The following is a 17,612-nucleotide window of genomic DNA, read 5'->3' as shown; positions in this document are numbered from 1 at the left end:
AATAAAACCATTTATTCTATCCTCATAGCTACTGTACTGGCTCAGGAATTAGTCTCTTGCAGGCTTCTTTCAGGCCCATTAGGTGCATTTCCAAGTGTGGATGAACACTGCTGTCACCACCTCACCTCCCTACAGCACAAGAGCCCTGAGAGCCAACTTGTCAACACCTGTTTAGACATGGACCTTGGGTTCAAAATACTGAAAAAGTGCCTCACAGCTCAGCAGTCCAGTCCCACCCCCAGTGACAAGTATTGAAGTCATATACCTGTCTCTGCAAACCAGCCAAGCTGCATCTCCAAACAGCTAAGCCTTTTGCATCCACCCAACCAACGTACAGGCTACTGCAGAAATCAGCTAGTTAGCCACCCTTCTCTAGTTCGCAGCCACAACCTAGTCATAGTCAATTTACGCCTCTTTGTTCTCTAATAAAAAAACCCATAAATTTAAATAGTTCTCCTTTCCTGGAGATTTATGGAAGGCTATATAACCCCCTCCTTAGCCTTCCTTTTTAGCCTTGCTAAAGACCCCAAGCTGCAGCTTTTCTTAGATAAAAGTGCTCCACCGACCCCACTAGCAGCTCTTCTCAACTACTGTACCAGTTCAAAGGCAGTTCTGAATATGGATATGCGAATTTTTAACTATTCCAGGTTACGTATCTAGTTTCTTCTACAGTGATAGTAACATTTTGCTATCTCTGCTGTTAAGCATCTCGTGTCTCATCCTAAAACTAATTACAGCCTCATGTATTGATGGCTCAATCACCTAAGATCAACTAAAACCTCGGGTCTTTCTCCTCCTCTGTCATTTTAACTACTGAGCTCAGTGTTATTAGTCACTAAGTGCACTTTGTACTATTAAATTCTATCTCATTTCTATAGCTTCAGTCACTTTCAAGGCAATCCAGTTCTTGTGCAATTCTGATCTTTCTCTTCAATGACAAGGCTAATGTCACATCTGCAAATTTATTCAGTGCACCCTTACAAGGCATTAGTGCAAATAGTATTAATAACCAGCCCCAGAACAGGTTCTTAAAGAAGTCCATCAATGACCTCTTTTGTAACAGAGTCCAGCTCTCAATCATGCTGTATTCTTTCCTTTAGCCAGGCCTTTATCTGTTCTTTACCAGATCTTGTTCTAATCCTAATTCTTTACAAATTAACTAGATTTTTTGTAGTTCCAACATGGGAACTGCCTTACTAAAATGCAGAGGTATTAGACCTGGAGCAAGTCCTTAGTTGACCCTTTAATTAAAAATAAACACATAAAAATCTCTAGGACAGGTATCCAACCTGCTATACTCCACCTTAGTCAAATCACAATGCATTCAATCCCGCTTTCCATGGTTCTAATTTTCCTTTCCTTCAAAACATACATAGCCCATAAATCTGTGTACCAAGTTCACATTATGGATTGCCAACATAACCTGACCTTCCCCATTTCCATTTGCAAGAAAAACTGCCATCAGTGCTACCCCAAATTAGCAATATAGCCCAAAACATTTGGTTTTAATTACCGTTTCTTTAAAACTCTGGAAGGACTACTTGCATAGCCTCTCATTATGAGCCCATGGAGCTTCAAGTTATGCCTTTTTTTTGGTCAGCTTGTACTTCCAGTCTACTCATTTTCCCTAAGCACATGCTTTTCAAACCCTGTATTTGAGGCACAGCTGCTATTCCAACCTGTTTATGTGATCCCTGTAGTACTTGGTTTCAAATGCCTCCATTGTACATGGGAATAAAGACCCAGGGAATTATAACCATCTCAGTTGTTTGCTGCTGACCAGTTTTCTTTGCCAAATTAGAACAGTGGGGGTGTTTTCAGCAGTACAGTATTTTCTTGATCCCTGCTGTTTGCTAGGCTATCCCCGACATAGTACTCTATCAATTGCTGAATCCTTTATTTAATATTTCTCTTCCTCTGTATTACTGTGTATGGAAACTACACAAATATTTTTCATCTTTCTCCTTCGCTTCTCAAGTTAAAGTCAACAGATATGCCAACCTCAAACCAAGTCTATTAAGCCAAGAACTACTGTGATGGCATCTACATGTTGGGATTTTTCCTTTTTCTGAGGATCTTCCAAGTAGATCTGGGGCAGACATGACAGCCGCAAGCCACTTCTGCTGTGATAGAGCCTCACTCATTCGTGTGTTCTGATGTTAGAGCCTCAATCCAAATTATTCAGCTTGGTGAATATCTACACCTTCATGCAGAGGTTTTTAATTCACTCTGGCTGTTGTTGGTCTATAAAATAGTGCAGTTGAGAACAGAAAATATCAGGTGTCCTGCTCCAAAAAGAACCCACCAGTCCCTATGAGGTCTGCAATAATCACCAGAAGCATCAGTCACTCCAATCCACCAGCAGGAAACCTGTTGAAGCATTTCTGTCAAACCACCAATAAATCTCCCCCACCTCTACAGCCACCTTGTTTCATGTTTGTATACAAAAAGTTTATTTTTGTTGAAATTGTGCATGATTGATGTTGGGATAGAAGTAAGGAGATAGAAGAGTGCCCTAGCAACATGGTGAGCTAAGAAGGTTTTACAGAGATGCCGCAGAAGGACGACAGTGCTTCGCTGACAGTGCTTCGCTTCCGTAACATACCATGAAAGTGTTCCTATTGTGTCTTTAATTAGTGAGGTGTCAAGAAGAGACACGCCACTTAGCTTGGGGCAACTGCAAGCACCAGAATGGATACCTAATGTGGGGTGTGGCAAGCGAGGACAGCCAGACCAAGCTCAACTCTGCAGCATTCAATCAAAGCATCCACCCCCAGGGAGACTTAATTTCCCTGGGTTCTCGTCCAAGTACATCTCATGAGCCATAATCAGTAGACTAGATCTTATCACTTCTCTATACTGAAAATAACTTAGAATAACTCTCTAGACTTTGAGAAGAGAGCCATTATTCCTGAATAATTCTTCTGCTTAGAAAGTACAGCAACTATTCTTGAAGAAAGCCACTTATCCTGGAAGAGAGTGATTATAGCTTATTCCATAATAATATCTTGTAGAACTTCATGTATAAATAAGGTCTTGATGACAGATTATGTTCAAGAGAACAAGAGGGCTGTTTGAAGAGCACTGGCATTCTGTACTACTGAAATTGGTCCAATCTGAATTCCAACCACAGATTTCACCAGAAGGCTGTGCTGAATTAGTCACTATTACAACTGTATATATTTATTCTGATTTGAGGTAGTGGTTCTACACTGACCACATGACTCTCCTCAAGCACCACATGCCTGATCTCATGCACAACAGATGGAGTTCACATGCATGCGGTAAGATCACTAGCAATGCTGCGAGTTTCTAGCTCCCAGCTTTTAAGTTACAAAAAACTTCAGTGTGTGAAGCATAACCCAAAAGAATACCAAGGTAGTTTAGTACCAGGAAATAACTGAAGCAGAGAAATCCCTAAAGTGTTCCTGCAGCATAAAAGAAACACTGCTCCAAAAGAAGCACTTGCACAACACAATGGAGAAAAGGTTCTCAACAAAGTACGGTGCAGAGACTCCCCAAGAACACTGAAAGCAATCCATGTTTCACTGCTCAGATGCTCAGTCATCATCTGTCTCATACCACATCTAAATTAGCTTGTGTTTAATTGCAAGTTTACAAAGGGACAGTTACACCCTTCATGGCATTGTATAAATAAAAGAGAGCTAAAGTCTACACGTCACATCACTGGGCTTTCAAGTGAGGACCAAAACAATTCACTGGCTTGCTCATAATCATGGCAAAAATCTCGGCAGTTCATAGAATCTCATGCTTGAATACTGTAACAAGTATTTCATAAGTCTAAGTCAGCAGCTTTCAACCTGGTTGGTGGACTCCAAGGGGTCCATGAAAGCTGAGGAAAGCAAGCATATCACTAACAGCTCAAATTTGCTGTTCTCATTGGAAAGTTTTAGAAATCCATAAATCCAGAGAGACTGAACAACTCTGCACTAGACATACGTGAAACAAAGGATTCAGAAAGCCTAGGAAGACATGGGAAGTAAAATGAGCTAATGAGATGCACTTCAAACAGCCTCAGAAGTTTATAATCAGCAAAACAAACACTGATTGTAAGAGACTCGGGTAAACACTGTGGCAGTCCAAAAGGAGTATTAGGAGTTGGGTTCTTTGGGTCCCTCAAGCACAATGCCCCCGGCAGTGAAAAGCCATCTTATCCCCACTGCCCTAAGAACAGAACGGCCAAAGCAGTTATAACTCCATATAAAGCAATCACTTACTCTGGTCGGCAAATCACCAGGTCCCCTTTGTTGGTGCCATATGCCAATCCCAGGCCTGGCTCAGGCAGCCAGCGAGCAGAGTTTATGCTGACGTGTCTTCTCTGGTCGGCAGGCATTGGGTACAGAACGTTGAAAACTCTCTGAAACAATAACAGGAGGTTACTTGACAGTAACAAGTCAGGAGAGCCAAGGAGGCTCAAACAAACGTTCAATCTCCCTGCAGCAGCGCAGCTGGCCAAGGAGACATGTCACTTCACAGGATGTTGCAAGAAACCACTAATCCAGCAGCAAGAATACTCAGCTACTAGAAATGCACATACATGTGCCCCTCAGTGTTTAACAGACTGACTGGCACGCAGCTGCGGAGCAGAAGAAATTCTGACCCCAGGAGAATCTGTGTATCACTCAGTGGGCTGCACAGTCCTTCTATTCAAACTAATTAAACAAAGTGATGGGGACCAGTGGTATAGTCATTAGAAAGCAGGACAACTGGGACTCTTCTGGCTTTCACCTTTCATCTTAACTCACTAGGGTGGGAACAGGAAACTGGCAAGTACATGGGCTTTCAGCATCAAAAGTTTATTGTTTCTATTAAGCAAACCAAACTTTATGCAAAAATAATATACAATTCTTTCCTTTTTTAAACATTTAAACAGCCTCCTGAAAATGTTTCAGAGTTTGACCAACCCCCACACCAACAACGCACAAAGGAAAATCAAAATCCAGAGATTATGAGAATAACACAAGTACGCAAGTAACAAATCCCTCAGTTCAGGTCCCCTTCCAATACCATCCATTTTACCTGCAGTAAGGTAGGAAGCTGAAGAGCTGCTAAGACTGCAGGTAGTTAGCACGGCTGCAAGCCAGTGCCTCCCAAATGATGCATTAATGCAGGTGAATGAAAACCCTGTGCACACAAAGGACCAATAGCAAGCTCTGCTTTCTGGTCTGCACTGGCTTGGTTTCTGAAGCGTATGTGCTTGAAAAGCAAGAACTATGAAGTGGAACAGATTATACCTATGCAGATACTCTCCTTCTACTCCAAGGAGCTAATGTCTTTTGTACAGCACAATGCTTTCCTGCACCCTGCCATCCAGCAACAAGAACTGGGTATACTGACAATGCTCCATTTAGCCAGAAAATATGACACATGTAGATCATAAAAACAAAGGCATGGGAAGTGGAAAGAGGGGTAATGAACCAGTTTGGCTACCAGGAATAAACAGGAGCAAGCTGCTTCAGTGGACTGGACCATCAGAGCACATTCCATCACGGCTTCAGAAGGGCAGGACTGAAGACTGCATTTACAAGTCCAAATCATTAACAGAATTTCTGCAGAAATTTATCTAAGATTTAAACCTGTAATCACTGCAGGTAACAGACTTCAAATCTAGATTTTTCAGTGGGGTAAGTCCCAGGTGAAAGATAAATTTTCATTAGATTTTCTGGTGGGCAACCATCCATCCATCACAAAACCTTTCTTCTAGACTCCTTAGAAAAGGGGATGGTGCTGGACCAGGAAGCAGGGAAGGGAATGAGGATGTGCTGGAACAACAGGATAAAGGTAGAGGGCAATGCAGATCAACCACTACTGCACTGCTGAGGTGGCCTGACGTAATAATTAGAATTCATTAGGGTAGGACTCATCAGCTAGCAAAGCAAACTGGGACTCAGCACAACAGCTTACGTACCTGTTTTTCTCTGCAGCTCTACTGCCCACCCCACATCTTGTCTGGTTGACAATTTAACTTGAGAAGTCTGAGGCAGAGACCACTTAACTGTATGCCCTCCAATAGCTAGTACCCAGAACCTTCATCTTGACCATCGTAACGCAAACAAAGTAAGTCAGAGCAAAACAACATAGCTACATTATTTCCTGTCATCAGTAACACATTTAACCTCTCCTCTGAGGAGGCCACATTAGAGCAGAAAACGTCCTTGAGGACTTCTCTGTATGACAGAAGCTGGTCACTCTTTGCCCTGGCTATCACTCAGCAGTTAGTGTATTCACAGAAGCTCAGTGTTTGGATGGAAGAAACAGGCCCTTAGGGGTTTATCTAGCTCTTACCCATCTCTATCATGTCTGCCCCATTCCCTCCCTGCCTTGTCTGCTCTGGGGGGGGGTGGGGTGGGGGGGGTGGGGGGGGGGGGGTGGCAGGGGAGAAAAAGAACAGGGGGAAAAGAAAAAAATCAGATGTACGATGGTAACACCTGTTACCATGGAGATTATGGTGCACTCTGAGATGGGGAGACTGGATTTTGAGGAGGAGGAGGAGGAAGGAGAGGAAAGGGAGGGGTCTGCCAGAGCTGGGAGCATAAATTCATAAAATAAACATTCCAAATCTCTCAAAAACTGCAAGGGTTTTCCACAATGTCCTTCTCTGGCAAGTCAGAAACAAACGGTTTCTCTTCTCCTGAGAATGGCTTTGCAAGGTATCACAGCTAGACAAGCTGCCTCTCTGGGCTCGCCGCAAGCTCTCCTCCACTGCCAGGTCAGTTTGCACAGCTGTTGTCCCACAGGCTCTGCAATCAGGCATGTCAAGGGGGGAGACTTGTTAGCTACAGCTGAGCATCCAAGTGCTCTGCAGTAAATAACACCCCATGGAAAGTGCTGCCAAGAACATGGGTCTGGTTCTGACAACCTGCAAAAATGTTGGCTGAGGGCAGAATCTCAAAGACAAGATGGCTTAAAAATTCTGCATAAGAATAGTTGCTTCATCATGCCACTCTACTCCATTCATTTCTAAACAGCTTGTCATGCCAAAGAGCTCCCCTGCCCTGCTGCTTCCCACTCCCACACTAATGGGACAACTCCATGCAGTGTTAAGGGTGATGACATCCGTGCATGTGGTAATTAGTACATAAAAAGAGAAAGCAGTTGTACTGGCATAATCACCACTCGCAGCAGTAACCAGAACCCAGCTAATCAATCTGATGCAGTCATACAGACTGGCTGTTGCAATTGCATCCATTAGCAAGACCCCCTACTCTATCCAGAGAGTGGAAAAAAAATTAAAATTCCTTCAACATTGGCAGGTCCCTCTCAAGAAGAAGGTCAGAAGCCTGCCAGGAAGCATTATTCTCCACAGATCACAGCTAATTCTTTTCAGATTTTTTTGTCTTTTTGTTTCCATTGCTAAATCTTATAAGAAGTTACTGACATATTTCAACCAAAGTAGCCAGCTTGAAAACATACCACAGAGTGACCACACCTCTTTGCCAGTGGGATTGTAGTTCTGAACTTCTAGGAATAATATTCAAGTTATTACAGGAAACCTACACTAACACGATTCTCCAGCTTCTAGGTCAAGAGGTTGCTACCAACCCTCAAACACTCTTAAAACTAGCAATACAAATGCATAAAGTTGATAATTCACCAGTTCCCTTTCATCAGGGCTGGTCTAGGACTAGGACTAGTTGCAGGCCACGTGTGACAGCCATGTTGATGGCCAAGGGTTCAGGAACCAGTTTAGAACCACTGTTGTAAAAGTCCACTAATGTTTAAGGTGACCACCACACACTACTACAACCTCCAGAGAGTTTAGTTTTAATAGGGTGGCATTTTCATTTAGGACAGATATCATACTGCATCACACTTTATCAGCCCATAATCACTGCCAGCAGCCACAGAAAGCTTCCAGGCTCTTCATAACCAATGTCAAACTTGCTCTTAGCATCACTACACTACTAATTCAATAATATACAGCCACACCATTAGATGTGGCGATTCAGCATTTTATGAAGTTGGCAGTTGCATTTGTTTCCAGATGTTGTTCTGAAACAGAGTTTTGAATGGTATGTTTCTCTAACTATAAACACTGTGAAGTCTGAGGAGTGGGAGCTTCAGAACATCCCTGTGGAAGCTTAAGCCCAAACAGGCAATTTAAGTATAGCAAGCTGTTCTCTTCTTGGCAACAACATAAACATATAAATGCCATTTCAGTAGACAAGAAAGGTCCTACCCCTTCCCTTTAAGGCCACTCAACCCAGCCTGAATTACACAGAACAGTTGCTTGACCTGTGCTTATGTTTGTGGAAAACCCCGTCTCTGTTGATCTCCCCACACTTCACAGGAGACTCCAGAAGTATTCTGTCATTTCAGGGACTCCATCTCTCCTCTGAGTTCAGGGGATGTCAGCAAGATAAAAAGTCTTCCTCTAGAAATACCAAAACTGTCTAGGTAGCTAAGCTTCCACACAAAAGGCGACTCTCACAAAGGGAAAGCGATACTCACTAAAGAAACAGCTGGTTGCTTCCATTCTACATCCCTGTAACCATGAAGCGTGGGGAAAGATTTGGTTGAGTAATTTATGTCTGGACTTCTCTATTTTCAAAGACTGCACTAGAAGCAACTACTTATCTCTTTGGTGTGCCTTTTCCATCCTCCCTGAACAGGAGTGGGCAGGTACACATCATCTACTGAACTCCCTAAAGCTCATTTCATCACTTCACAGCCACTTCTTCAACGTTGAATTCAGCAGGGGAGAAGATGGCTCAGAGAAAGCAGGGCTGTAAGGCATGAGGAAAAGAAAAAAAAAATAGGCCCTCAAAGTGTTCAGCAAACAAGCTGCATGTGGAGTGCAAAGGGCCACCTCAAGTCCACTGCTGCTGTTTCCCCTCCAACTTGTCAGTGCTGGCACATCAGTACTGTAGCACCTGTCACAGCCACTGCTTAGGTATTAAACTAAATATTTACTTATGGCAGAGAGCCAGGGGAGGCTGCATGACAATCAACAGCCTCAAGAAATCTTTCCCCGTGATCTCTTCCTCGCCATCAAGCTGCTGTACTTACATGGGAAGAAGGGGGCCCAGGGCACAACACATAAGCACAGAGCTAGACAGTTAATTTGTACCTGCCCTGGAGGGGCAAGAAAACTTTTTGCTAAAAGCCTCTGCTCTGCAAAGCCCTAGTTATTGACCTAGCATTTCCCTTCTTCCCCTCCCGCTCTATCCCAGGGAAGCTGCTGCTATTTAATAACGCTCTTCAAATTCCACCTTTTCCCTCCATTTCTGGGGTGTGCCAACATTAATAAGCCGGACAGGGCAATTGCCAGGATCCTGTCAGTCGTCAGAGTAGCAGCAGGCTGCCCCAAGCCTGTGCTACTGCTGCCAGTTGGCAACAGTGCTGCACTGCTCGCCTGGTCCGAGCAGCACCATGCCTGGCCAAAGAGGAGGCACCACGTCATCTGCACAGCCGTCTCTTTGCTCAAGGCCTTCCCACCTCTAAGGAGAGCAATGGAAGGCAGAGGAGTGCTGAACACTACTTGTTTGGCAGAGTGGGACCTTTCTTCTCCTCTCTGGCACTCAAGAAAGAAAAAACATGTTTTGAAGCTAGAGGAGAAGAGAATGTTGGCACAAGCAGGTAGGGAAACTCAGCAGGAACTCTTGCTTTTTATCTTTTTAAATTCAATAAGAGACATTCCTGTTCTTGACTAGATGCATCGCCTTTCAAGATGCCAATAAATTTCAAGCCATTACCTTTGCTTAGCGCAAGCAGTAAACTGGGCTGTTAGATCAGCCTTGATAAAAACTGCGTGGGGAGGGGGTGCAGCTGTTCTCTTGTTTACATGGGGAAATCTTGTCATCTGTGAAGTTCCATCCTGACAGGTAAAGGGAGAGGAAAAGGTGGAGCAGACCAGGCGGGTTTATCAGGCACCAGCCTAAAATTTAATTATTAATTTTCAACTGAATTGATGCTGTCACCAGAGGCTTGACTGACCATGAAAACACACAGGAAGAGAAACACCTAATGTGCTAAACCCAATAGAAACCTCTTATTGGGAAGACTGGTAAAATCCACAGCTTCATGACCACTCTGACCTGGGTTGCAGAGAAAAGTGCTTCAGAAAGGAGTGTTGATTTTTGCTGGATGGGTATAGTTGTACAGGCAGCCAACATTTATATCTTGTGCCGGCACAGATCTAAAGTTTATGGTGGTAAACAAAGCGCTCTTCATATGGATACAGGTTATACCACCAAAGTAATTGTGGAGGCTGCACAGCTTTGCCAATGTAATTGCAGCTATACTAGAGCTTCTGGCCAGTGCAGGTACCTCGTTTTGTAATCCACTTTAACAAACTAAGCTACATGAACTATGTAATATAGATGCAGTCCTAAAAGCACAGCCAATCCACAATATTAAGTTCACTGAAAACACACCCCAAAGCAAAGCCTACGTACAGTAAGAAACTACCCAAAGAGCATTCAAAAAAATGCAGAAAACTACAAAGTGTACTTGTATTTGCAGAGCAGCAGATGAGGTGCAGTGACAGAATGAAGGCATAAGCAGAGCAAAACCAACAGCAGTCCAACTAGGGCTGCACACATTTTGCATTTCCCCATCTGCCCTTCATCTTCTGCTCCACAGTCTGACCTTGAACAAGAACTTGAAGTTTCACTTCATCTTTTTTGATTGCAAGCACCCTAATGAGACTGAACAGCCCCTAAATAATTTATCTTTTTTTTGTCTTACTCATCCCAATAGGGTGTTGCCACTGAAAGATCTCACCCTGTATTTTTTTTTTTTAATGTCAATGTGTTAACTAGCTCACCTCTGACACCAGAGGATATCAGATCTATGAAGCATCTACCACTCTACTGAAAGCACTACATGTCCTTTGCTTAGCTGCCAGGAAGCCACCTGCATCACTGACTTCTATAACGCTGCCAATTAGTTTAAACAAGTCTGTGGCTTTTTAAGGTCCAGAAGCATAATAAGACATCCTAATTTGATCTCCTTAATAAATAACACTATCCCTTTTTTGCTTAGATTACATTCTTTACTCTGCCTTCTAATTTATGAATTTCACCAAAAGCTGCTGAAATTCGGGCCTTGCACTGCCACAAACCCAGAGCCCTCTGCAGCGGAATTCAAGTCTAGTTTGTCTAAAGCAGAGGGCCTTGAATGCAAAGCAAAACAAACTCCTTGGGATAATTGACCAATGGCTCAATACATTTATTCATAAGACAACGTACATCAGTATTTTGAAACAAGGCAAGTCTCCCCTTTGTTTGGAAGGAGTCTTCTTTCTGTATCTATACGCAGATGCAAAGAAAAAGGCATGCATTTCCCACGATCAGACTGGGGGGGGGAGGAACAAACCGCTTTTTTGCTCCCAGTCTCTTCTTACTAGGCAGGTTGGTCTATGCTGCTCTCAACCCCTCCCCCACAGCTGATTCCTGCCAACAAAATACACGTCTTTCCATTAGATCTTCTCTGTTAAAATGGAAGAAGCAAAAAATAATGCACTTAGCTTTTTGGATTTGTCAGTCTTATCCTCAAATGGATCTTATCATCTAATGCTCTGCACAAATAAAATTTCTTTCAACTCCATTTATCATCCCCAGATGCAATAGGATCATATATGAAATTCTTCTTCAGTCTTTACCAATACAACAAACCTCTTTCTGCCCACCTGTTGTCAGTGCAGAAAATCCTAGCTTTGCTTTCTGAGCCACAGTGAATGAAATGAGAACTAACCCTTAATTTTCAGCAACAACTGAGGATATTTGATTTCATTCCTAAAACAGAACAGCACCAGAAGTTTCTGTTGGATGGACTGAGAAACTTTATGGAAAGGTAAAACATTGTTGGTTCTGCCTCACTATACTTGATCACATAATTTATTGCTGATCTTTCAAATCAGGAGAAGTCTCATTACAGCACACCTAACCCTTTCCTTCTTTAGGCTAGCTCTTGGCATTATCAGCTGGTACTTTATCTCACAAGTCTGCCATGCAACTACTACATGTGAAAGAGCTTTAAAATAACTAGTGGAAAACCTCAAAACATTAACAAGAACTAGGTCTTATGAAGAAACGGATCATCTCAAGTAACAAAGCTTTCACTCAGGAAAATAACACTAGCAGTGAAGTGGCTCATTAATTTACTACTTGTCTCCCAAAGGCTGCAAAACCAGGGTAATACCTCCAAAAAGCCCTTTAGGGGACTGGTCCAAGCCCAGATCTGAAACCTAGGGCTGAGTAAGCAAGAAATTGCTAAGCAAAACAATTGTCCTTTCAATTGTGCATGCGTGTGGTTGGAACAGATGAAAGGAGAGAAACAGGAATGCCAAAGGGGGTGTTAGCGTGACAGAAGATAGATATGTATATATTCAGTGCAGATGTAGAAGTGAACTGAACTGTGCAAACAGGACTGTGCCCCCAGCTATCTCTCTCTCTTGCAAAAATCACCGACAGCTCTCAATGCTGGAGCAATCTAATAAAAAATATGGTCACTTCTATGGCAAAAGAAATGACAAGCTGCTTAATTTTTGCCCTTAACTCAGACTACAAACCAAAAGCAGTACCTGTGAATTCCCCATTAAATGTCATGCTGAGACTGTAACAGCAAAATCTACAATATGTTAAAGATCTAATGACAAGAGCAAAGGATTCGCACGCAGCTGCCATTCCACCCCGCTCTCCGTCTGCTGAGCCTCAATAGAACAGCATACAAGATCAAGCGTCAACAATATGTTGATGACAAAGCTACATGCACCTCAACTAGGTGAAAAGAGGCTGTCATCCAGCTACCTACACGTCTGGAAGGAATAAATACTAGAGGAAAGAGTTGGCTTAAATTTAGTTCAAGAAAGGTGGTAGGAAGAAGTACCAAAAGAAAAAGAATTTCATGAAATTGCAAACCTCTTCTCAGCCCATGGCCAGTTTAGTGCAAATCCGGTAATAATTCACCTTGGCTCCTTTCCCCCTACCTGACTTGGGCAAGATGACTGCACATAAATAATCTCAGATGCGGAACCATCTCTGCCATAATTTTTTCTATCTAGTTAAAACTATGTACCCAACTGCACCAAAGCTAACAGTAACCACTGTGGGGCAAATGGGCTTAAGGCCTTACCTGAACTGCAAGAGCTCAGCACTGCTAATACTGGACCCCATATTAAACAAAAGGTCTTGGCTCTCAGCTTCACATCCCATGAAGTAAAAACATCCCGAATAAATATAATTTGCCTTTTCTTCACACCAGTTTGCTAAAACTGACACTGCTCCCATGCTTATCCATTGCACGAGATACTAACACAATATTTTATGAAGGGATCCTAATGAGTTTTAAGTTTCTTGTAAATTCTGTCTCAGCAGCCTTCATGCAGACATGAATTGGTCAACATAGCAATTTAACTAAATCTTACAACGTACCATTCCTGCATCTATACTCAAATGTGCACATCTATGCAAATCTTCATGCCATCTGCAACACCAAAGTGGTGTTGCATTTTCCAATGATGTTGAATACAGCTTGCTCTTACGGCACTCTACATAAGCAGTGCTTACCAGCATGGGTTTTGGATATGCTCTGTTTTTCTAAAGAAACCTGTGAGAATCTGCCGATACACAGAGCATGTAAAACTATTTGGCCTCAACCAGACTATTATGCTCTACTTTGTATTAAAAGAAGGGATTTCCCGTATCAGTCAGAAAAGGGTTCTGTCCCCATGCCCTCTTCCTAGTACCAACAAGTACACACAGTCTGTGACTCTGCTTGGACTTCTGGCAGTCTAAGAAACATCTACCTGGTTCAACTTCTGCCAACAGTGAAAAATTTCTTTGGGCAGTAATTGAATGTATTATTTGCAGTTCTACTCAAGAGTTGTCAGAAGCTCCTCCTGTCGACCTGAAGATGTCGAAGTCTCTCTCAAAAGGAGACAGAAGGGACCACACCAATAAGCATGCTTTTTCAATAAACACAGCAAGAGGTTGGTACTCTTTCTTGCAAACTACTCTTGTTTTCAGAAGTATGTTAGTTCATATGAACTTTTCCACTGGAGGTAACATGTTACAGTAAACCATCTCCATATATTCTCCTAACCAACTTTCTTTTCACATTATCAAGGGTTCTGACAAAACTGTAACTTGCACCCCAGTGAAGCAAATGTGCACAGCCATTTGCTTTCAGGCTTAAAGCCCCTTCGCTGTTGGCTGCAGGAGCATTCACAGCTCATCCAGTGAGTCAATGAGGTCTGGCAGTGACCTTTGCAGACCACACTGCATACGTTCTACTGACACTTGCATGAAGCTCAGGAGACAACAGCACTCAATAAAATTGTGCATCTTCTCACATATTCTGTGCATTGTCCTCATTAACAGTTAATACACTGAAAAAAAGCTTGGCTCTGTGCTAAAACTCCGTGTGCCTTTCTGCTTCAGGCCCTTCTTCCTGCAGTATTTGGAATTCTCCATCTGTTTACAATGGAAGTGTACATGTATTCTGTTCCATCCAGGCTACTGACCGACCACTTCAGTGGGATGTTTCCCAAATACCAGTAGTCTTGTCAAGAGTTAATTCCAGATCTCCACAGCCCGAATTTCCTTCCAGATTCAAAGCACAATGCAGTATTTGAGATGGGGCTTGGTTAAGTTACCTTATCCCCACAAATTGCATGATTTGCTCTTCAGCTTCACGTCAACCAAATTTTTCCATCACCTAACTCACTTTTTGTATCCTCAGCTTAAAAGCCCCTTTCCAAGTTTTATTTTAATTTGGATTGCAGTAATCATGTTTTTCTGATCTTTAGATTTAGCTTCCTCTGGGTAAAATGAAAAACATTAAACATTGCAAGGGCATCAGAATTTGTGAATGCCAGAAATCAAACTACCTTATGGCCTTCTTTCTCACTAATATCTACTGCTAACAGATCCACGGCAATATGATCCCTACTCTTCTACGTTTCTAAGGAACTTCAGCTCCAACCACATTTCTAATTTCATGTTCTTCTAAGTTCTTTAACCTCTGTATACTCTTTGAATCATACGGAATTCAGAAATCACCCTAGACCCAAGGCAGCTTGAAAACAGACCCTCTTTATTTGGAGACCAGCTCCACCTATGCTTTCAAAATAGGCTGCAAAACCTATTCTTACTCCATATTTGGAGTCCTTTCTCCAAACTTCCCATCTCTGAAACTCAAATATTTCCAGACCATTCCCAGTACCACTGCTACCTGTACCACTCCAAGCTAGAGATCTGCTAAAAGCACTCCCTCCCTGTACTCTCCAGCTACAGATAAATTCCAGAGAGGTTAGCTAGATTTGCAAAAAAAACCCAAACCCACAAACACAAACAACAAAAAGTGAAGCTTATGCATACCACTCTTGTTAAAAGTCAACACTACTAGAGAGCTTTTTAAGCTTCAGTCTGAAAAACAAACTTGTTCTTTAGCAAAGCCAGGTTTCCATCTGAAATGCTAAGCAGATCAATCTTAAGGGAGTGAATAGAAAGAGCATGAACCTCTAGCTCAGGACTCTACCATATTTGATGACAATTCACTACTTTTACTCCGTTTCTGAGCACAATTCATAACTGTCAAATCATGTCAGCCCTGACCCATAGAACTCTATCCAATCTCTCTGAAATATTAGGAGCAAGATGTATATAGACAATGCACGCTTGTATAACCAAGATGCTCCTTAGTACAATCCCAAAGTGCTGTGGTTCTTGGAAAGAACATTTCTCCAACTCTGAAAATTACACCAGCAGCCAGTGGATTTCTAGGTGCAATTAAATGTATTAGAGTTTCATGTAACAAAACTAATTAATTGCATCTTCAAAACCTCTATTTCAACAGCAAGATGGAGGAACCTCTCTGAGGAATAGAAACCTTCATTCCACTGACTGCTAGTCAAGGATGTGGAGGAAGGGTCTTTCCATTTTAATTGGAAGCAGAAATAATCACTGTATTTCACTCCTCAGCAGGTTGCCATGCTTTTGCAGTGACTTACAGGCCACATTGCCAAGCCCTACTCTCCCGGTTCATCGATTGCAAATCAAAAGGCATCAGGGAAGGAAGGAACAATCATGAGACAACTTACAAGAATCTTCATAGAATCTGATGTAGCATTTCTCTTGAATTTCTCTCTTGGGAGTTTTGCAAGTAATGTAAAATTAAAATATCCACAAAGCATTGCTTCAGAACATGGCTATGACTTATTTTTAATTAAGAAGTTGAGTAACAATTGCTTTGTATTACAAGCTGTTGGCACAGAGGCAACAAGGATGCTTTCTGTTTCTCTCTAATGTGCACATTAAATTAGAAATTGAAGAATACAGTTTCACTAGGTTTCCTAAACCTTTTTCTACAGCATGCTGGCCAAGCTGCAAACAGGTTTTTACTCAACTGAATATGAATACAGCAACTACTGTAAAGACAGTGTGCTAAGAATAATAGAAAGTTTCCTACTTAAAGCTCTATTTTTATTTTGCATGTCCTGAAAAGTATTATGAACTTACAGAGCAGTCTTATTGCAAAATTCAAGACAAAATAAATACCTGTAGTTGATCTACTAATTTTTACAACTAGATGAAGGATTAATATTTACAAGATTAACAGTTTTATGTTTTCCAAGCTTGGTCCTACAGACTGCACAAAGATGACCAACACCACACCAGAATGTTGAAACAATACTCAACATCATCCCACAGGAAGGCTCTTTAATCAAATTTATTCAAACTGGTCTAGTTGTGACCCTGTCACATAAGCAGAAAGCTGAAAGTCCAAAGCAGTCAGAAATGAGACATTTTTAACATCTTTAAACATGATGTGGGAAAGGGGAAAACAGCAAATTAGTTCGCAAATCCTGCTAGACTGGATAGATTTGAAAACGTGGGGGAAAGGTTTTTGGAAACTAAAAATACATGTGCAAGAAAGATGAAAAAAGCAACCTTTAAAATACATGCAATCCATCTGGAGAAAAATAATCCAGAACTACAGCAGATGAGAAAGACAGGAGTGCAGTGATGCGGAGCAAGTCTGAAAAGCAAGAGTGGGAAAAATTATACAAAATTTTCAATGCACCATAACAGCAAAAAAGAAAAAAAACCCAACAGTTTTCGACTGCATAAGTAAAGCCCTGTAGTCCAAAAAAGCAGGAAAAAATATCCTCTGTGGGCTTCTGGTAAGACTATGTTTATCACATTACGTACATTTAAACATATAACAGAATGAGGGGGAGGAAAAAAAAAAAAAGAAGGGTATTTTGGAGAGAATTCAGAAGATAAAAAACAAAAGCTGGAAGATTGAATTACAAGAAAGGATTAAGGGAATACAAAGCATTACTTCACTAAATGGTGACTAAGAGCAAAGGTACAAGCATTTGAAGAGTATAACACACCATAGAGAAAGAAGATATGTTTGAAATGGAGATGAAGAAATATAAACGGAAGGCTTAGACAGAAGTTTACTGATTTAGCTGGCTATGAAAAATGTCTCCAAAAGGAAGGGCTAGATAGAAGCCATAGCAACTGGAGTTTAGAGCAAATGTAAAGAATGGATGAGAGGAAAGAATCCTACCATAGCTCTTTATGGGAAGAGACACAATTTTAGCTAATACGACTTCTTGATCTTAACTTATTACGATA

The 17,612-nt window shown here is 41.8% G+C and overlaps 1 protein-coding gene across 4 annotated transcripts in view; it reads right to left on the bottom strand.

The window, feature by feature from the left end:
- The window catches only part of AMBRA1 (autophagy and beclin 1 regulator 1), a 141,373-nt gene that overhangs the window by 24,312 nt on the left and 99,449 nt on the right, over nt 1-17,612 (bottom strand). For all 4 annotated transcript variants that reach the window (XM_076344549.1, XM_076344550.1, XM_076344548.1 and 1 more), the window contains one exon: nt 4,239-4,378. In XM_076344549.1, the coding sequence (XP_076200664.1) occupies nt 4,239-4,378 (140 nt within the window). The remainder of the gene's footprint in view (nt 1-4,238; nt 4,379-17,612) is intronic.

This window comes from Aptenodytes patagonicus, chromosome 7 (assembly GCF_965638725.1).
Source record: "Aptenodytes patagonicus chromosome 7, bAptPat1.pri.cur, whole genome shotgun sequence".
Classification (NCBI taxonomy): domain Eukaryota; kingdom Metazoa; phylum Chordata; class Aves; order Sphenisciformes; family Spheniscidae; genus Aptenodytes; species Aptenodytes patagonicus.
The sequence above is the reverse complement of the archived record's forward strand: the minus strand, read 5'-3'. Positions and strand labels throughout refer to the sequence as shown.